The sequence below is a fragment of the Quercus suber genome, unplaced genomic scaffold, assembly GCF_002906115.3.
Source record: "Quercus suber isolate HL8 unplaced genomic scaffold, Cork oak 2.0 scaffold_546, whole genome shotgun sequence".
Taxonomy (NCBI): domain Eukaryota; kingdom Viridiplantae; phylum Streptophyta; class Magnoliopsida; order Fagales; family Fagaceae; genus Quercus; species Quercus suber.
In genome coordinates this window covers 266,163-288,264 of record NW_027069994.1, presented here as the reverse complement: position 1 = coordinate 288,264, position 22,102 = coordinate 266,163, and the positions used below count along the sequence as shown (strand labels likewise).

The following is a 22,102-nucleotide window of genomic DNA, read 5'->3' as shown; positions in this document are numbered from 1 at the left end:
ATCCTATACTAACTCTTCCTCTAAGTACAAGGCTACTTTTAAAACCCCAAAACTACTCCCCTTTTTTGTAACGAATGATAAAGGGCAAGTCACTGAGAGGTCATCATCTCGTCATCATCGGAAGAGCTAGTGTCATCCTCATCATCCTCATCATCAATAAAGGCCTCCAGAGAAGGAGAGGGAGAAAGAGTAAGATCAACCATGTGAGCTTGTCGACGAGCAATGCATCCTACTCTAGTGTTCATTTGACACATCTCATCAGTGAGAATGTCCAAACGAGCACTAAAGTCAACATGCATCTGCTGAAGCTGCTCCATGATGGCCTCAAGGGTCACACCACCAGCCGCAGAGGAAGGAGCTGAAGAGGAAGGAGCTGAAGAGGTCAGAGTTGAAGAAGGCAGAGTTGCAAGAGTCGTAGGATTGGTCATCTCTACTTGTGGCCACTTCGACTGAAGCTGAGCCTCACTCCGCCGGATAGAACCAGCACTAATGGCACCCATGATGGTGAAAAGAGCAGAGAGAGGAATAGGAATGGAGAAGTGCTGAAGGATCCATGTGATAGCTAAACGAAAGATAAGCTTATCACAAGTAGCAGTGTCCTGATACACATCTATGATAGATGTGATGAAGTGAGAGGGAAATTCGATGGTAAGATCCTCTATCAAAGAAAGAAGAAAATGAGCACGAGGCTCAGTGATGGAGTTATAGTGAGACAATGGTGTGAGAGTGAATGTCATCACCATCTTAAGGAATCTCTGGCTTTTTGCAAAAATCGAGCATGGAGTGTTTAGCTTACCACCCCATATGGAAGGAGTCCCACAAAAATGGGAGATGAGTTCGTCTCTAGACACAGTCTGGAGACAATCACAGCCAAGGTAATTAGGATGCGCTACCCTAGGGACTTGTAGTACCTCGCCAACAAGATCCGGGGTCACTACAATATGTGTATCTCTAAATCACGTAGTGAACTGAGGCACAGAGGTATCGATGCCGTGTATGTTAGAGTAGAACTCCTGTATAAACATGACGAAAAATTGCACGGGTTTGTCACATAGAGATTCCCATTCCCGAGTTCGAAAGAAATTGAGTAGCGTAGTGTCAGAGAAATCCGACAAGATGACCTGGTGTTTTGGATGAACGCCACGGGCCTGGAAATTCTCAAAGGAGTCCATCTTGGCCTTCTCATCATGGAATCGAATGTGAGATGGAATAGAAGGATCAGAAGAGGATGACCCGGAACCAAGAAAAGGGTTATGAGTCGAAGTAGATTTGCATTGTTTGGGTGCTATGATGCAATCTATCTGAGAGAGAGAGAGAGAGAGAGAGAGAGAGAGAGAGAGAGAGAGAGAGAGAGAACAGAAAGTAGACATAAGTTCAGAAAAAGGAAGAGAATGTATGCATGAAAAATGTATGAACATGTGACATGAAAAATTAAAACATCATGGGTAAAACCCAATCCAAACCTAATAGCACTCACATCTAAAATCAAACACACATCTAACAAATGCATGAAACATTGTTATTGATGAAGTGCAAATCGTCAGATTTGTAAGTTTGTCCAGATGGAACTGAGTCCTCGTCAGCTATCTCTACAAATGTAGAGCAATGGCTCCCTTAAGGTGGTCACCGGTGTGGTGCCTGCCACAACGTCTCTGATGCCAAAGTTAGTATATAAGGGTTTTTAGAGAATAATAAGAGAGTTCAGAATATCAGAGTATCAATGAATACCCTTTTGGTGAGTTTTTGTACCTGGTTTGTCTCTGATCAGTGTGTATATATATGGTTTCATGGTTCCTAGCCGTTGGGGCCTTAATTGTGGCTTTAGTGCCCTTTTGTAACGCTTCAGGGCTTATGAATATGGGTTTTGATGAGGCTCCAACGGTGTGCCCACTAATTGGTAACTGTCTGTGGTATTGAATGCTTTTATTAATGGTTATCCTGTGTTCGTCCCTGTCCTATCAAGGTGGATGTGTATATTTGATGAGATTGTCCAAGGGAGGTGATTTCGTTAGTCCCATCAGTTATAATACTAATGGAATGCAATGCATGATCATGTGATAGCAAACATATTAACCCAAACCCACAAAATCACAAGATAAACTAAAAAATCCCACCCCCCCCTAAAAAAAACCCCAAAACCTAGGTCTAATGTGTGAAATGCATGAGAGAGGAGGGATTTGAAGATCTTACCACTAGATTGAAGCTTGTCTAGGCCGAAATCTTGAATGAAGTGGAGATTTGAGTGAGAGTGAGAAGTTTAGGTCGAGAGAGAAGGATATCTATCGAGAAAGAGAAGAGAAAATGAAATCTGTAATCGTGCCTTGCCTTTAAATAGAAATCGCATCTCGATGGATCGAGATTCTTATCGAGGACTAAATGAGCTTTAAATCTCGACAAAAATGAATCTATCTAGGTGCTGTTGAGGATCTGTCGATGGCAAAAATCATCTCGATGGATCAAAAAATCTATTGAGAATCTATTGAATAGATAGAGAGCAAAGAAATTTGGCTTGATGGATCGAAGAAGCTTCGAAATTTTATCGAGATGAAACCAAGAAACTTCATTAGATCGAGAAAATTTTGAGCTTCTATCAAGTAGCAACCCAGAAATCTTGATGGATTAAGTATCTACCAAGGAATCTATCGAGCCGGTAGAGAGCATAGGAAAAATTCTCGATGGATCGAGAATCTGTCGAGGTTTCTATCTAGAAAAGAAGAAAGAAAGTTCGATAGTGTAAGTTCAAATAGCGTTGAAAACACTATAAATGTTTAGACCCCCAAACAACAAATTACCAATTCAAGTTTTATATCAAACAATAAATGTGCAGAAGATGATAACAATCTAAACCATAAATAATCACAATCACAGCAGTAATTAAATGGTAAAGATAAAAGGAAGAGAGATACAAACACAAGGACAACACACGATGTGTTATTGAAGAGGAAACCGAAGCTCTTGACGTAAAACCTCTCCACCGCCCTCCAGGCAGTCAATAATCCACTAGAAAATGTAGTTAGGATACATGAACAGTAATAGACCCTCCAAGCATAATCTATCTAGGTACCTAAGCACTTTAAGCTTCTTGCTCCAACGAGGTTACGCCGAACCTTTTTCTTTTCTAGCTTACTAGATTCCGCTATAGCCCATAGCATCAACCAATAACCATTGGTCCCTTCCAAACTGCTTCCCTTAACACCAAAAGAACCTTCTCACAGATGTGGGTGTGGTGAGAAAATGATTTAGTCAAGAATCTCTAAAGGATGTATCAATGGAGAGAAAGAGAGTAGAGGAATTTGAAGAGCCTCTTAGGTGAAGATTATGGATGAGGCAATCTTGTTTTCTCTAGGGTTTCTCTCTCAAAATTCTCTTTGGAAGCTCTCTACATTTCGTGGGAATGAGGGGTATTTATACTAGGGTGAGAATGGAATGTGAAATGTCAGTTTTTGCCAAACAAGGCAAGTTGGCGACTTGGCCTTGGGACTTGGTTGAGTCGCGAGTTTAAGCCGCGAGCTAACGGCCTGGCTAGCCGGGGACTTTTGTCCTGTAGTGCGATAGCTGGCGCAACTCTTTAGCTTCTGGCATGCTTGGCACGTGTGCAACTTCTGGCGACTTGCAAGCCGCGAGTCACCTGTGAGATCCAGTCGCAATTCTCTGTTTCTATGCACAATCTTGAGCATTTCTTCACACTCTCTCATACACTACCCTTACAAGATTCCCAACTAAATACAAGGTTATTAAATGCTAAAATACAAGCAAATTTAGCACTGAATAAAGCTAACAAGATGATTGATTAAATTCAACCTTACAATCTCCCCCTTTGGCTATTTCATGACAAAACCCTAAAACAAACTCTAGACTTAACGCGTGAGTTGGGAATAGTTGGAAAACTCACTCACACCTAACTCTAGAATCTGTGTAGCTGTTGAACCATGATACCAAAACAACTCCTGAAACACAATAACACAATAATATCATTGTATGCAGAAAACTTGTAATGCATATGGAACAAGCACAATGCGATCAAGCAAAAAAATGGAATAAAGTAATAAACCATGGCTTGACTAAACAAGCAATCACTTGTAGGAAAGTGATCACATTGTTCATTCTCACTTGGAATGAACATCAGGATATTCAAGCTGATAAGCACAAAGCAAATCACTTGAATGACCAACATTCAACCAATGCACAATACATGAAGTATATGCATCTAGGAATAAAATCCTACAAGGGCACAAGAGTGAGAGTACTTAAGTAAAATGCATAACATCTAGCTTGAAGTATAAAGCAACAAAGCATACAGGCTGCATAAGCATGGTACAAGCCATAAAAGCCTACAAATATGCATAGAAACAAACCCTAAAAGCTTACAAAAGCAACATGGGTACAAAAGTAAACAGAAATCTTAAAAACCTACAAAGGTACCAGGTACAAAGTAAACAGATAAAAAATATGCTGAAAAACCTCATATTTTATACTGAATAACTACCACCAAAGCTTCAAAACAATCCAAGAAATATGAGTTTTAGCCAAACATTAACTAAAGCCATAGTGCATCAATACTATAATAATAGCAATTATCCAAAACATAGTATTAATGCGATAAACATAACAACATATGATAATGAAAGCTCTCCCTCAAACATGAGCTCCCCCTCAAGAGCTGCCCCAAAAATTCTCCCCATTTTTGACCGAAATGGCCAAAGGGTTATTGCTCCTAGTTGGTGTGTATGTTGTCAAACTTAGCTGAAAGTACATCAAGCTGATCCTGCATTGCTGTCATCCTTTCAATATGCTGATTTTGAACCTCTCTGAGTGTATCAAGCTTCTCCAGGATGATCTGAAATGCATCAGGAGGTATAGCTGATGAAGTTGAGGCTCTACTTCTCTTACTTCTGCTCTTGGGTGTGACTGATTGTTTTGTAGCTTTTGCTTCAGTCTCCATTGGATCCCCTTCTCCTTGGTCACCCTCCTCTTCATCACCTGGAATACGAACTTGTATCCTTGTGAGGGTAAACTTGTTTATGGCTGATAGAGGAACCATGAGACTGATATTTTGAGGGATTGCAACACCCTTTACTCTGAAAATCCTCATGAGAAGACTAGGAAATATCAGTTTGGGTCTTGAGTTGGTTCTAGTCTCATCCACTATAGTGTCAAAGATGTGAGAGTTGATGTCAATGAAGGTTTTCTCCTTAAGTTCCATAAGAAAGATAGCTCTGGCATTTGTCAGTGTAGTCATCTTCCTTATAAGATACAGGTTGTACATCATTATGGTGGTCAGACACCTCATGTCTTTAGGAAAATCAGTAGTGTTGAGACATTTGTTTTCTTTAACCCCACCAATCCTGGCCTGGACAGTTTCTAGAGAGAGCATTCTGTCCTTGTAATTAGTGAATTCATAATCCTTTAAACCTTCAAGCCTTAGAACCTCACCAATGTCATGAGCATCTAAGGTGAATTCCTTTCTTCTCACCCAACAACTCAACTCCTCCTCCCTTATCACAGCATTTGCATAGAATTCTCTAATTAGAGGCTTACAGACAGGAGGTAGGTCACACAGCAATTTTTCCCAACCTCTACCCTCAAAACAACTTGGAATGAAGGTGTCCTTCAAATCCCTTAGATCAATAAATCTTTCCTGAATGATGGTTCCTTTTGAGAAAGAATCCCTATATCTCTCAAAGTGTTGAACCGACCTAAATAGGTTAGGGTCCATTTTCAATCTTTTGTTAGATTTCTTAGCAGCAGTCTTCTTCTTTGTAGGAGATGCATTCATCTGTAAACAAGCATAAAAGGCCACAACAAGAGCAAAACACAATATATGGAAATGCACACATATTAGTATTAAGTTGGTTATAAAGGGAGTAACAGAGAGTCAAGTTAACACACAGACCAAGCATAGTGATAACCAAATGATGAAAATATTAAATCAAAACTACAACAAATCAAACAAGTTTAATCTGTATAGATGCAGACAAGAGCAGGCATTTAAAAACTAGAAAAGGACAGTGTAGAACACATACATTCTGATCAACCCAAAACCACATTAAGAGTGAAGGACTAAAAAAACCCCAAACCCATATGCCTAAAGTGTAAGAACTCTAACAAATAAAAATGCTCAGAACAAATACTAAGCACCAGATGCAAAAAACATGACACTAAATAAACACAGCAACAAGAGACATCAAACCCAAACAAACATAATCAACATATTAGGCAAACCCATATTCAAACACATTATATCGCAGAACATAGTTGTAACTCACAAATCAAGAAAATAAAGATCAAAACAGTAAGAATGAAGTGAGGGAAGGAAAACCCATACCTCTTTCTTAATGTTTGAAGTAGACATGATGCAAAAATGGAAGCTTTTTCAAAAGAGACACGGAGTGTTTGAGAGAGAGATTTGAGGAAGACAATGAACAATCATAGAAATTCGAGGGAAAAACTGAAATTTTTTTAAAAAAATTGTCTTTAAAACGTAAAACACGCGTTTTTGGCGACTGGGTCAAGTCGTGAGTCAGTCGCCAGGTAAGTCGCGAAACAGTTAAGAGATAAGAAACTAGAAAAAGTTTTCTAAGTGTTTTTCATGACTGGAAAGTCTACTCGTGAGACAGTCGCTAGGGGAGCCAGGAAAATCTTTGTGTACCCCTCGCGACTGGACTTTCCACCCACGAGCAAGTTGCCACACTAAGCTGTGAAAATCACAAAAACTCAAATTTTGAAAAATTTTCTAAGTATTTTTCACGACTAAAACCTTGACTCACCAGTGAGCTGCGAGAAATCTCGGAGTGAGCTCACGACTGGGGCATGTGACTGGATTAACTCGCGATTGAGTCGCCAAAACAGGGCATCACTGCTTTTGAAATTTTTTTTGACATTTTTGTAAAACAAAATACTTTCCAACAACAAGCTAAAACACTCAAAAATCTTTTTGTGTTTGATCAACAAAGATTGAGCTTGTGAAAGCACATTTAAACAAGTACAATCACACAAATGAATATGGCATTCATTAAACATAGACTTATGTGTTGTGTGTGAATATCAAAGGTGAGATAGTCCTTAGTCTAATGTGAAGCTTCAATGATCAATTCAAACAAGGCATACACAACTAGCACTAGATAATGTGATCCATCTCAGTTATAGAAATGTGCATATATGACCTCCCACATAAACTTTGAGAACATTTCTTTGAAGCTTTTCATTTGGCTCCTTATACATTATAACATTTGATCATTTTGAAACAATACATTTCATTGTGAGATAGATGCCTGGAATTTTTAATATTTCAAATTGATGAGTTAGCCTTCGGCTTTTTAGGCATCAAACATCTTCTTTTGGTCGCTTTCCCTTTTTCCTAGTCAAATACTAGTATGTGCGACAGGCTTTTGCAGCTCACTATCTCTTTTCATTTGGAGATTTACATTTGGTGAGCTCATTAATTACAAGCAATAAAAATAAAAGTGGGAAGATATATATGTACAAGTCTATGCATGTCTCAAGATCAACAAAACCATTCACTAATTATTCATGATAAGGTTGAAGATCTATTTACAACAATCACATAGATTTCAAGATTTTTCCAACAAAGATATGAGTGCATATGAGACAAGCTAAGCTCGTAGATGCACAAAGTCATTAGTACAAAGGTACAAGGCAAAACATGCTTTGAGACAAAGCGAGACAAAGTTGCTCAAACTTTTTAGATTTTCTATTTTTTATGTGTTTTTGGATTTTTGACATAAAAGAAGAAAAGATTGATAAAAAACAATGTAAAAACATTTTAGAATGAAGCAAATAAACAAGCAACAAATCAAAACAAACAGAAGCATAAAGCATACAACAAAACATATTCACAAAGCATAGGAATAATAGATGCATGGACATGTTATGATGCTTATGCATAAGTACCCTTCGTCACCCACACGTCACGTGTGTTTGGGGTGATATCCTTGATGGATTGGGTACGAAAGTTAGGACTGTCAAATCTCTTTGTGAAGCTTTCCAAGCAATTTGTGAAGGCACCAATTATCTTCATCATGTCCATCATTCCAGGATCACAGTTTTGACTTCTTGGTTGCTCACCTCCCAAAGACCTCTTGTCATTTCCTTTTCCTCGTGATTGAGGAGCACTTGCATTGTTCAACGCTCTCAACTTATAACAGTTGGGTCTAGTATATCCTTACAATCCGTAATAGTGACAAATGTGATTTGTTCTAGGACCCTGTTGTAATCTTGGGAGCGGTCTTCCTCTAGTTTCATATTTGACTTCTGATGGATTACGGACTGTATTGAACATCTGTTGGTCAGCCATATTCTTCTTCTTTTTAGTCTTAACCTTATCAATAATAGACTCTTCCATAAGTGGCTCTTTGGCCTTCATAAACTTCACTTCTTTGGTGACATTGGCTGATGAGTTACTCCTTTCGGTACATCCTACTCTGGACTTCTCCGAGACTGATTTTTGATGAGCAAGCATTTCATTGAGTTTCTTGGAGGAGACATGATCAACTTAGCATTTGCTTGAAGCATTTCATGCTCAAGAAATCAAAACTTCGAATAAGCTTCCAACAGCTCTCCATTCATTTTCTCCACTTCACATTTGGCCTCCTTGTATTGTACTAGAAGAATTCTGTAATCTTCCTCAGCCCTCTTCACCTTCTTAATGGTTGCATTAGCCACCTTAGCATATTCACCGGTCTTCTCAAGTAGTGAGTTGTAAGTCTCTTGCAGTCCCACTGTTTTCCAGCTTCCTCATCTTCAGACTCCTTAACTATTCCAATAGACTCCAAATCAGAGTGCTCACTAAGCTGCTTTACAAGTGTGCCCAAATCATCTGAGGATTCCACATGTGCAATGGTCATGAATGCGGAGTAGTTTCCTTCTCCGTCACAACTTTCCTCTGAATCAGAATTTGACGAATCTGAGTCACTCAGAGTAGTGGCATAGACCTTCCCTTTTGACTTCAAATAGTTGGGACATTCGTTTTTGAAGTGTCCATGTCCATTACACTTGAAACACGTGATTCCTTGAGAAGATTGGGAATATCTGCAATCTTTCCTTTGGAATTCTTTCTTCTCCTTCTCGGAACTCTGAAATTTTCCTTTGTCACCAAATTTCCCACCGTTCTTGAGTTTCAAGAATTTTCAGAAGTTCTTTGCAAGATACGCCACATGTTTATCTATTGCATCCTCTTCTGAAGAGTCATGAGATACCACTCTCTCATCAATTGTTTTAAGAGCAAGAGATTTGCTCTTCTTCTGCATAAGTAGAGACAATTCATATGTTTGCAAAGAACCAACTAGCTCTTGAACTTTAATGTCATCAAGATCTTTGCTCTCTTCAATAGCTGTTACTTTGGCATGAAAACTTTCTGGTAGTGATCGAAGGATCTTCCTTACAATTTTTGAATCCCCCGTCTTTTCTCCCAAATTGAATTTGCCGACAACCACCTCGTTCAACTTACTATAAAAAGAGTTGAAGGACTCATCCTCGCTCATCTTGAGCTCCTCAAAGTGAGTGGTCAACATCTGTAGTTTTGTGTCTTTCACCTTCTTTGTTCCTTCATAGGTAGTCTCCAGAATCTCCCATGCTTCCTTAGCAACGGTGATGTGTGAAATCTTGTGAAATTCTTCTGGGGAGACACCACAAAAAATAGCATTCAAGGCTTTACTATTAGCAATAGCTGTAGCAAGAGTTGCCTTATCCCAGGTAGATTTGGCAACCTCCGGCTTAGTCCAACCAAATTCAACTGCATCCCACACAACATAATCAATAGAACATAAAAATGCCCTCATTTGGACTTTCCAAAATGCATAAATTATTTACATAAAAAAATGGTGGCACTTTTAGAGATTGAGACCTATCCATCTCAAAGTAGGGTTAAGGATCGTACTAGAGTGATTAAACTACAACAATTGCACCCGCTCTGATACCAATTGAAAGTTCAAATAGCGTTGAAAACACTATGAACGTTTAGACCCCCGGACAACAAATTACCAATTCAAACTTTATATCAAACAATAAATGTGCGGAAGATGATAATAAGCTTATACCAGAATTGATAAACAATCTAAACCATAAATAATCACAATCACAGTAGTAATTAAATGGTAAAGATAAAGGGAAGAGAGATGTAAATACAAGGACAATACACGATGTGTTATCAAAGAGGAAATCGAAGCCCTCGGCGTAAAACCTCTCCGCCGCCCTCCAAGCGGTTAATAATCCACTAGAAAATTTAGTTGGGATACATGAACATCAATAGACCCTCTGAGCCTAATCTACCCAGGTACCTAAGCTATCCAAGCTTCCTGCTCCAACAAGGTTGCACCGAACATTTTTCTTTTCTAACTTACCAGATTCCGCTATAGCCTATAACATCAACCAATAACCATTGGTCCCTTCCAAATTGCTTCCTTTAGCACCAAAAGAACCTTTTCACAGACGTGGGTGTGGTGAGAAAAGGATTTGTTCAAGAACCTCTCAAGGATGTATCAATGGAAAGGAAGAGAGTAGATGAATTTGAAGAGTCTCTTAGGTGAAGATTGTGGATGAGGCAATCTTTTTTTCTCTGGGGTTTCTCTCTCAAAATTCTCTCTAGAAACTCTCTACATTTCGTGGGAATGAGGGGTATTTATACTAGGGTGAGAATGGAATGTGAAACGTCAGTTTTTGCCAAATAGGGCAAGTTGGCGACTTGGCCTCGCGACTTGGTTGAGTCGCGAGTTCAAGCCGCGAGCTAACGGCCTGGCCAGCCAGGGACTTTTGTCCTGTAGTACGACAGCTGGCATGACTTTTCAGCTTCTGGCATGCTTGGCACGTGTACAACTTTTGGTGACTTGCAAGCCGTGAGCCACCCGCGAGATCCAGTCACGAGTCCCTATTTCTTTGCACAATCTTGAGCATTTTTTCACACTCTCTCACACACTACCCTTTCAAGATTCCCACCTAAATACATGGTTATTAAATGCTAAAATACAAGCAAATTTGGCACGGAAGAAAGCCAACAAGATGGTTGATTAAATTCAACCTTATAGATAGAAATGAATTTGTTGAGGATCTGTCGAGAAGCTGTCGAGCTTAAAGAAAAGGAGTTTTTCAAAGGGAAAAACACAAGGAAATAAATGCAACAAGCAAGCTACTTAACCAAAGATCCAAACATCATATTAAGCTCTCAAGACATCTCTCAACATATAAGCATAGCATCCATAGATCCAAAAACACACACACATACACACTAAACAAGTTTAACCAATTTTATATTTCAAAAACAAGTTAAGATAGTTTGGTGAGCATATATTAACACATGTATCTCCTGTGATGGCTAAATCACATTGTACTTACAGATGTATCAAAAGTAGCAAAGAGTGTGAGTGTTGTATGTGAAACATAGCAAGAGTGCATAATTGTCTCATATTATTAAGATTTAAGACATGAGAAAATCAAATACACTCACACACAATTATAACTGCTTGATGGGGACTATCACATTTGAGGTACATCCTATAGCTCCTACATCTCCTAGAAACATGCTTATAATCATTTTAAAAGCATTTTAATTCTTTTTGCTTTTATTTTCTTTGCATATTTTTTCTTTTAAGCACAGCATGCATGGGCATATAAGAGAGAGAAGAAATACCCAATCATGTAAACTTTAACATCGCAATTTTGCTATGCTGAAGTATACATATGTTATACATGATTGGTGGGTTTTAGTGGTGAGATGGTTATTTATGTCTTTCTCTTAAGATTTTCTAGTTCTTCTTATCAAAAAAAGTGATATGAGTATGAGATATAAGAGACAATCTTAAACGTACTCATCACAAATACGAGCCACAAAGCTCACTTGCTTAGTTGTGTATTGAGATGCTTGTTTAAGCTGTTAGGACATATGTAAATCTTGTTAGGAAAATATGTCATTATAGAATTGGCTAATTCTTTGACAAAATATACTTTACTTGTAATTGGGTAGATCTAGGATGTGTTTAATGCTTCAAGGAACAAGATTTCAAGTTCTACTGTTAAAACTATAAAAGTCCATCTAAGAATCAAGTGAAGAAGTGCTGGATTTTAAAACTTGATAGCTAGTATCTATTGACGATTAAAAGTGATAGACCAAGAATGTATTGACCCCTTATGATAAATTAATCAATTAATTAGCCAAGTTGATTAATTAATTAGATTAACATACAATATACATGGCAGCACAAACAAATCACCAAATAACTAAATATGCAGCGGAAAATAAATTGACACAGTGATTTGTTTACGAATGGGCAAAGCCTACACGGTAAAAACTCCACCGGGTGATTTTAAGGTCACCACTCTTGAGAATCCACTATTATCACAGCAAGTGGTTACAAGTAAAGGAATCCCAGTACCTTATACCAACCTACAATTGAACCCTTATCCAATACCCAATTAGACTTGTTCTATAGTGACAATCTATCCTTTTAATGCACGGCTCTCAGTACGTGACTAACAATTATGTGGATCCCAATACACGACTTAATCACCAACTTGAGAAGGATGTTAGTTGCAAAGTTCTTCAGTTCATCACACAAAGAAGATTATAAAGCTCCTTGGTCACAAAACCCTACGGTGTACAAACACAGTAGCTTCTTGAAAAGAAAGATGAACTAGGGCACATCTCTCCAGTTCACAATATGCTTGTGAAAAACTTTTGCATTCAGTTGCATCAACCGCGACAGCCCTTAAAACAATCCTTATATATGTTTAGGGTTTTGAGAAAAGAAAGCTCAAATATCTATTCATGAATTAGAATGAAATCAGATCTGGAAAATTGATTTTCATAAACCTTGACAAATACCTTATCTATCGAGTAGCTGTCGAGCGTCGGGCTAAAACAGTTTTTTAAACCTTGATAGATACTAGCTGTCAAGCTTTAAAATCCAACACTTCTTCACTTGATTCTTGGACAGACTTGCATGACTTTAACACTTGAACTTGAAACCTTGTTCCTTGAAGTATTAAACACATTCTAGATTAAACTAATTAAAAGTAAAGTGCGTTTTGTCAAAAGATTAGCCAATTCTATATTGACATATGTTCCTAACGTGATTCACATATGTCTTAACAATCTCCCCATTTGGCAATCAGTGACAAAACCACAACAAACAAATAAACATATGAAAGAAGTCATAAATCACTCAACTCATACTTACTTGTTATAAACAATAAAATCTATCCTAACACAAACTCTTGAAAAACTTTGCAAGAAGAGAGTTCATGGCAAGGAAGACTTTGACAACTTGTATTTCTAAAACACTTTAAACAAAACTCATCAAGGCATCTTAGTGTGAAACAGAAATAGAAGATTGCATACAAGATATAAGAAGCATGTGCATAAAGGGAGAAAAGAAACAACACATGTAAAGATAGAAGAAAGAACTGTAATAACAACCTCATCATATATATATATATATCATTATAAGTACAAGGTCTGCTATCACAATGTAAGAACAATGTATCTCTAAAAGAAGAAAAGAAAAAAAATACATAAGTCCTCACTACATCCCTCGGGAAAAAATAGACACTTCCTCTAACAAAAATCTCCTATGCTAACTCTCCCTTTATGTGTATGACTACTCTCATATCAAAACTACTCCTCCTTTTTGTCACGAGTGACAAAGGGTAAGTAAATCAAGTAGACATCTCATCATCACTAGGCGAGCAGGCACCATCGTCCTCATCAGCATCATCACTACCGGAGCCATCATCATTCTCATCCTCTAAAGTTGGTAGAGATGGAGAAGAAGCAGTGAAACCACCCATGATAGCCTGTTATCGTGTTATATGACCAACACGGGTGTTCACCTGACACAACTCATCATTGAGAGTGTCAAGGTGAGCATCCATGTGCACAAGCTGTGCCATGATGGTCTTGAGAGTGACTCCACCGGCAGAAGAAGAAGGAGCAGAGGTGGATGAAGCTGAAGAAGCTGGAGGAGCTGTTGTCTTGGTTTGCATCCACCTCGAGCGAAGGTGAGCATCAATCTATCCAACGGTAGCAGTGTCAATGGCATTAGATGTGGGAAAGGAGACAGAAAAATTGTGAAAGATCCTCGTGATAGGTGAAGAAAAAATGAGCTTATCACGAGTCGTTGTATTCCTATAGACATCTATAAGGGATAAGATGAAGTGAGAAAGGAAGTCAATAGAAAGATCCTCAATGAGGGATAACAAAAATTGAGCATGAGGCTCTGTGATAGAGTTATAATGAGATAGAGGATGGAGAACGAATGTCATCACCATGTTAAGGAATTTCAGACCTTTAGAAAAGGTCAAGCATCGAGTGTTTTGATGATCAGCCCATGAAGATGGTGTCTAACAGAATAGAGACATAAGTTCGTCTTTGGATATAGTCCTCAGACAATCGCAGCCAGGGTAGTTAGGATGCGTTACCCTAGGAACGTGTAGCACCTCGGATATAAGATTTGGAGTGAGTAGTATGCGTATACCCCAAACGCAAGTGACAAACTGGGGTATAGAAATATCAAATCCATGTATGTTGGAGTAAAACTCCTGTATGATCATAGACGGACAAGTGACCGGGATGCCACACAATGACTCTCAACCCCGACTGTATATGAAAGTGGGAAGGTCAGTATCGGAAAAGTCCGATAGGATGACTTGGCATTTCGAATGAATGTCTCATCTAGAAAAGTTCTTAGAAAAGTCCTTTTGGGTTTTATCATCATGGAACCGTACATGAGAAGGAGTAGGATCAGAAGAAGAAGTTGCCCCGAAACGTAGAGGGTTCTGAGACGAAGCAGATTTGTGTTTGGGTGCCATAGAGCAGACTAACACAAGAAAGAGAGAGAGAGAGAGGGAGAGAGAGAGAGACAAATAGAAAAGAACCAAACAAATCAATATATATGAATATAAAGAATTGAAGGTACGTATGCATTAAAATGCATGAGCATGTGACACGCAAACTTAAAAACATCATGGGCTCAACCCAATCCAAACCTATCAGCACACAACATTGTAGCAAAGTAAAACATATATCTAAAATGCATAAAACATTGTTATAATGCATATGTGATGCAATGCATGATGATACAAGATCATTTAAACAAAACCCATCCCAAAACTTTATCAAAAGCCTCAACAATTTTGAAAAAAATCTCAAAAGATTTCAAAAACCCCAAAAATTAGGTCAAAAGATATGAAATGCATGATTAATGAGTGAGAAAGCATAATACTAGAGAAGAAAGAAGACCTTGAGACCAAAGAATGAGTGGGGAAGAGGTTTGGAGTGAGTGAGAGAGGTTTTGAGAGGTGAAGAGACAAGTTCTGTCGAGAGAGATTGAAGAGACGTTATAAATATGGAGATGACGTTTTTGGACTTAAAAATATTTAACCCAAAAGAGTGTGAATTCTCTTTTACATCAAAATATTAAAAACTACACTTTTCTACAACTATTTTTAGTACGAGAACTTCCATGTTGCTTTTGAAGTGATTGCTTAAAATTACACTATTATTTTAGTTTCAGTAGGCAATATCACAAAAATTTTATTTTTAATTACATGCAAATATATGAGTTTAAAAGATATCTCTTATATATATATATATATATTCTTAATGTGTATTTTTCTCTTAAGGGAGATTAAAACTAGTGAACTAATCAAGCAGACATGCAACCAACCAAGAGAATCCAAGGGTCAAGATCAATTGGAGCATGGCCTTTGAGCATTAAAGAAGTTAAAAAAAAAAATGTACTGGAATTAAAAAGTGATGAAAAATATTCATTTAAGAGAAAATTGGAAAAATCCTGATATGGATACATTCTACACTGTTTTAGTATTTTTGCCATGTTGCACAAATGTCCAAGAGTAGAAAATCTTCAACTTTTTAGCTTAACACAAATTCAAAAAAAAAAAAAAATCATTTTGAAGGCCAAAATTGTGATGGAAGTTGACACCTGATACAATTCCAAAAATCACGGATTTTACATCCTAAATTTGTGGGATTTTCTCTTTATCTTTTGGAGGTTGACACAATAAAAGAGGAAAAGTCCTAGAACTTTTTTTAATCTTTTTTTTTTCTTTTTCTTTTACAGGTTTTGAATTGTTTTATTGATTTCTTTTGCCTATCTATGTGTGGCTAAATCTCTAGCTAAGGTTAGAGGTGAAACCTAATATTTTTAACATGTATTCTTGGGATTAACCATGTGCTTTCTATAGATTAATGATTGAATTTTGAGATAAATTCAGTATTTGGAATCATTGCATGTTGACTAGTTCTTAAGATTTAGTATGATATATATATATCTCGAACGCTTCAACTCCTCGATACGTGATGATCTTAGAGAATATTGAATGCTTAATCTCTCCTATAACATATCAATTAAATTACTTGTTCAATCACACATATTCAATCTAGTTTACACATTGACACCTCGGGAGTTCAGAAAGCACTACGTACAAATCATCAACAACCTAAAGAACAACTACCATTATAGATATGTAGATGATGTATTTTTGTACAAATGTCAAGAATGCTTGGTGGGATTCCATCCTAGAAATCTTCATGTCTCCAATCTACCCAGATCAATGGCCTTAAAGAAGTCTAAGATACCCACCAATGCAACTGAAACAGTAGGAGGTTTAATAAGCAACAATACTTCCACGGGTCCTAGTTGATTGCTTAAAATTATACTATTACTTTAGTTTCAATAGGCAATATCACGAAAATTTTACGTTTAGCATTGTTTTTATTGATTTCTTTTGCCTAACTATGTATGGCTAAATCTCTAGCTAGGGTTATAAGTGAAACCTAATATTTTTAACATGTGTTCTTGGGATTGTCTATGTGCTTTCCATAGATTGATGAATGAATTTTGAGACTAATGTACTATTTGGAATCATTGCATGTTGACAAGTTCTTCAAATTTAATATGATATATATATATATATATATCTCGAATGCTTCAACTCTTTGACTCGTTATGATCTTAGAGTATATTGAATGCTTAATCTCTCCTATAACATGTCAATTAAATTACTTGTTCAATCACTCATATTCAATCTAGTTTACACATTGACACCCCAAGAGTTTAGAAAGCACAATATACAAATCATCAACAACCTAAAGAACAACTACCGTTATAAATATGGAGATGATGTTTTTGGACTTAAAACTCTTTAGCCCAAAAGAGTGTGTGAATTCTCTTTTACATCAAAATATTAGAAACTACACTTTTCTGCAGCTATTTTTGGTACGAGAACTTCAATGTTGCTTTTGAAGTGTTTAGTGCAGACCACGATCATCAATTGGATTATGGTCGAGCCAATTGGATTTGGATGTTACATGAGGATGGATTCAACTTTTATCAAACAAAATATCAAGAGAATGTGAAGCAGCATGATTGGGAAAAATAAATATGAAGGTGATGAAAAGTTTGCATATCATAATAAATAAAACAAATGATTTGAAGAAGGAAGCTTAACATGTAATTCATAACCTATCTTAAATGTTAGTCTCATTGACATCAATATTGGCATATATTATCAATTATACAAAAAAAAAAAAGAAAAGAAAAGAAATGTTTTCCTCTCATTTGATGTGAAACATACTATTGTTCAAAATTACTATTTGTTGAAGTTCAACCAACATCAAAGTCATATTCAACCAAAGTAAGAATAATCGTGGGTTGGAACATGAACAATGATATATTTTATGGCTTGTCATTGTTGAAAATCGGTATTAGTATTAAACACTTCAAAAGTTGCGTGGAAGTTCACCTACCAAAAATAGTAGTAGAAAAGTGTCGTGTTTCACAACCTGATGAAAAAGGAGAATTCCCACTCTCCTTTGGGTTGATAAGTTTTAAGGCCAAAATCATCAACTCCATTTGCTAGTTAATTAAAACCCCTACCTTTAGGCCCGGTCAAAATTTGAATTTCATACGAATTTCATTATTTCTACATTCTCTTTCTCTTGATTATTCACAACCTGATTTCTTTATCACAAATTTGTCTTTAAACAGTACAATTTTGTGGAGGTTGATGGTGGTAATATGTCACAGTCTAGGGGGAGAAAGTGAACAAGTTTCATGGTTGGAGAATTAAGGAGGGCAAGTCGGCGAAGCTTCTGTATTCTACATACTAAAAACTCATAGATAGACAACATCAGTCTCTTAGTCTCTACTTTTAAGAACCAAAAAACGTTTCCAATTTCAAACTTCTAAATTCTAAGAAAGACCATTGAAAGTATTTGTTGATTTCGTTTATTTGTAATTTGATAGTTGCAATAGAGAAGAGAGAATTTAAACCCTAAATATTTTATTTAAAAATACTCAAAAGGTGACAAAACTACAATATTCTTGGCATTACTATTATAATAAATGTTCGTTGGTTATCATAATTATCTGATTTCTTATTTAGACAAAAAGGATTATGTCTAACTTTCTCGAGCATTGCCCTGGTTACCGGCTAGTATTTAATAATTGACAAACAATTGTAAACTAATTATGGCAATAATGATAAATATAATAATTGAGAAGGTGAGTTCAACCTCTCCTATATAGTATTTTTTTTTTTCTATTTTACACTATAGACGGGCATGATACCTATACTAACTTTGGATAGTTTTCAGAGGTGATTATTTTTCTAGACTTTTTCCCCCCCTCTCTAACGGGAAGTATTCAATTCGCTTCAAGGAGAAAATAACAGATTTCAGGTGGCTAAGAGCTTGCCATTTAAGGCTAAGAAGTTAGGGTGATATATAGTAGTAATAATCTTATCTTATAGAATAATGAACCAAAAAAGAGACATGTTATAATCCTTTAGAGTTATTCGCATAATTCAATCATAAAGTTGTTAATAATTTATCCTTCCATGGTCAATGAAATTGATTTAATCTCAACTGGTCATCAACGGTTTGATTATAACGATAAACTATAAATTAATTAGCGAAGGAGGAAGCACGAAAGCTAATAATAGTATAGAAGTTGAAGTGTAAACAGGAGAGTTCTTAGCAACCATGCATAAAATTAGTTAATATCAGTTGGATAGCTTTAATGGTGATGAGCTCAGGTACTGTAGTATAAATAGCTTCAAACCAAATAGGGAAACCATCATACCGCACAACAAATTGGCAATAGCAAGGAAATATAGAACAATAAAATGGGAAAGAATTTGAGCATTGTAACAATTTCCTTGCTATTGTTGTTGGCATCCACCAGTGCCGGGCAAATCTTTGACGTTAAATCATATGGAGGACAACCTAATGCCGATATCACCCAGGTATGAATATGTGTAGCACAATTAACTATACCTAATTAACATGAGAAGTAGGTTCTAGTTAACTTAACTAGTAAAGTCTTTTAATGTCAAATAAAAGTACTCGGGTTCAAACTCTGCTCACATTAAAAACTCTTTGGTGTCTTGACCAGATGATAAAACATTAACATGAAAAATGATTGTAATATACTGATTTTGATTTTTCATAACGTGTTTATCAGGCTTTGACAAAAGCTTGGAAAGCTGCATGCGCAGTAGCAGGAAGTAAAGTTGTGATTTCAGCAGGGACATACAAACTAGGTGTAGTGACTTTATTAGGTCCATGCAAAGGTGCTATTGAGTTTCACCTTCAAGGCACCCTACAGGCCCCATCAGACCTTTCCTCCTTCAATGGTAAAGGCTTTTGGGTTTCTTTTCAACGTATCAACAGTCTCACTGTGTCAGGTGGTGGAGTTTTTGATGGCAAAGGACAAACAGCGTGGCAAAAAAATAATTGTGCCAAAAAGTACAGCTGCAAAACACTTCCTATCGTAAGATTTCAATCTTAATAATTTGCATTTAAATTTTCATTATATTTATGTAGATATATATAGACATTACAACTTTAAAAAATTTAACCATCACGAAATACTAATTCAAGCACTTATTCGTTTAATGATGTTAAGGATATTATCATATTATAAATAATTTGATGCAAGCTTTATATAATGAGGTGTCACAACTCACCAAAAAAGAGAATTCCAAATTCGTATATGAGAAAGTCCAAATACAGAATATGGACACAACTTGTGTGCCATGACCCTAACTTGTGCAACTATGTGTAATGGAGAAAAAAGTGGTGGTTAAAGGTGAAAGCGATGGTTCACCAATCATACTTGCATATAACATCAAGCTGTGACAAATTGTTTTGTCTGAAAAGACTTTTTTTTTTTAAATTATATATATATATATATAATATTGTTAAAGTAGTACCAACCACATTCATTGATATATATTTGTAATTTTTTTAATATAGTAATTTGAAGAAGCGTTAGCATTTTACTATAATATATTTAAATGAAACTATGGCGTTCATATTTTGTGTTTTGATATATCTAACTTGTAAACATGAACAGAATATAAGGTTCGATTACGTCACAAATTCAATAGTCCATGACATTCAATCGAAGGATAGCAAATTTTTTCACATAAATGTTATGGGATGCAAGAACTTGCAAATACAACATGTTACCATAACTGCACCCGGAGATAGCCCTAACACCGATGGAATCCACATCGGACGTTCATCTAAGATCACCATCACCAATGCCAAAATTGGAACAGGTGACGATTGCATCTCCATTGGTGATGGAACCCAAGATGTTACTGCTAACCAAGTAACTTGTGGACCTGGCCATGGTATCAGCGTTGGAAGTCTTGGAAGGTACCAGAATGAACAACCAGTTTCAGGAATCAGAGTAATTGGTGGCACCCTTAGCAATACAAAGAATGGTGTTAGAATCAAAACATGGCCTTCTAGCCCTCCTGGGAGTGCTTCTGATATGCATTTCGAGAATATTATCATGAACAATGTTGCCAATCCTATTCTCATTGATCAAGGCTACTGCCCAAACAATCAATGCTCAAACAAGGTTATTATAAACATCACAAATATATACACTCATTTTGATGTTAAAAGTTAAAAGAAGGAAAAAAAAAATTATAGATATTAATATCAAATTCTTGTGTGGGTTTTTGTCTGTTTGTTTTGCTTTCAGTCTCCCTCGAAAGTTAAGATCAGCAATGTTAGCTTCAAGAACATTAGAGGCACTTCTGCAACAAAGGAAGCTGTGAAGCTTATTTGCAGTAACAGTGTACCATGCCAACAAGTGGTGGTTGCTGACATTGATCTCGTATACAAGGGAGCAGGAGGATCTGCTACTTCCACTTGTGTTAATGTCAAGCCTACTATTTTGGGCAAGCAAAATCCTCGTGCTGTACCAACAAACAATATTAAAATGCCTCCCAAGCTATTGTATCTAATGCAGAATAAGGAAATACTATTTGCAAATAGGTTATAGGAGTTCTATTCTAAGTAGAATTTCATTTACTTCAGTCTATCATCTTCCCTTTTTCTTTATTTAAATGAAATTGTGGAATGTTGGATAGTAATTTTTAGATTTGTTTGAGTTCAGCCTTTTACTAAAGCTGCTATGATTTGGAGTGTTGTTGTAGATAGTATTTGTTCTGTTACTGTAGCTGGGATATTTCGGAATAAAACAAAAGTTGTTATTAAACTCTTTGTAATTTTTTTTTAATTCTTCACCCAATACATGCTTGTGTTCATGATATGGTAATATTCAATTCATCTGCATGCATGTTTTTAATGCGAAATAAACTTGCTCTCATACTCTTCGATGACTATAAGATGTAAAACTCATAAAACGGATGCCATATATTCAAATTTGTGTCTCTAAATATTGTATATTTTTAATATAGATTTCTGTAGCAACTAAATTTTAATCACTTTTATTTTTAAAAATATAACACTTATTATTGAAGTTGATTAAACCACCAACACAAAAATTAAGATAGGAAATAAAAACCAATTACATAAATACTTTAGTAAATTTACTTAATTTTCTTTCTAAAATGAAGCAATTTTGGATGATTAATCTGCATATTCTAACAAATGAATAACAACAAAATTAAATGATTTCAAGTACCTAAATGGTTTGTTGTATTAACTATTGTCTTTTATCAATAATTTTGTAGCTCAATGATGTAGACCCCATATTTTGTCCGACCTCGATTTGTGTGCTAGACCCCGAAAATTCCAAAAATATTATTT

General features: G+C 36.3%; 1 protein-coding gene across 1 annotated transcript; it reads left to right on the top strand.

The window, feature by feature from the left end:
- The first annotated feature begins 19,127 nt into the window (after positions 1–19,127).
- LOC111986744 (exopolygalacturonase) lies at positions 19,128–21,332 on the top strand. The gene is made up of 4 exons (XM_024018425.2): positions 19,128–19,275; positions 19,494–19,802; positions 20,388–20,903; positions 21,030–21,332. Exons 1-4 carry the CDS (start codon positions 19,156–19,158, stop codon positions 21,330–21,332), a joined length of 1,248 nt encoding a protein of 415 aa, XP_023874193.2. The 5' UTR covers positions 19,128–19,155.
- The last annotated feature ends 770 nt before the right edge of the window (positions 21,333–22,102 follow it).

What these genes read in the sequence shown, in the direction of transcription:
- LOC111986744 (XM_024018425.2), top strand. Translation starts at nt 19,156, where the DNA reads ATGGGAAAGAATTTGAGCATTGTAACAATTTCCTTGCTATTGTTGTTG. An exon ending in CTAATGCCGATATCACCCAG is followed by an intron (nt 19,276 to 19,493) that starts GTATGAATATGT and finishes CGTGTTTATCAG; the next exon opens with GCTTTGACAAAAGCTTGGAA. An exon ending in GCTGCAAAACACTTCCTATC is followed by an intron (nt 19,803 to 20,387) that starts GTAAGATTTCAA and finishes AAACATGAACAG; the next exon opens with AATATAAGGTTCGATTACGT.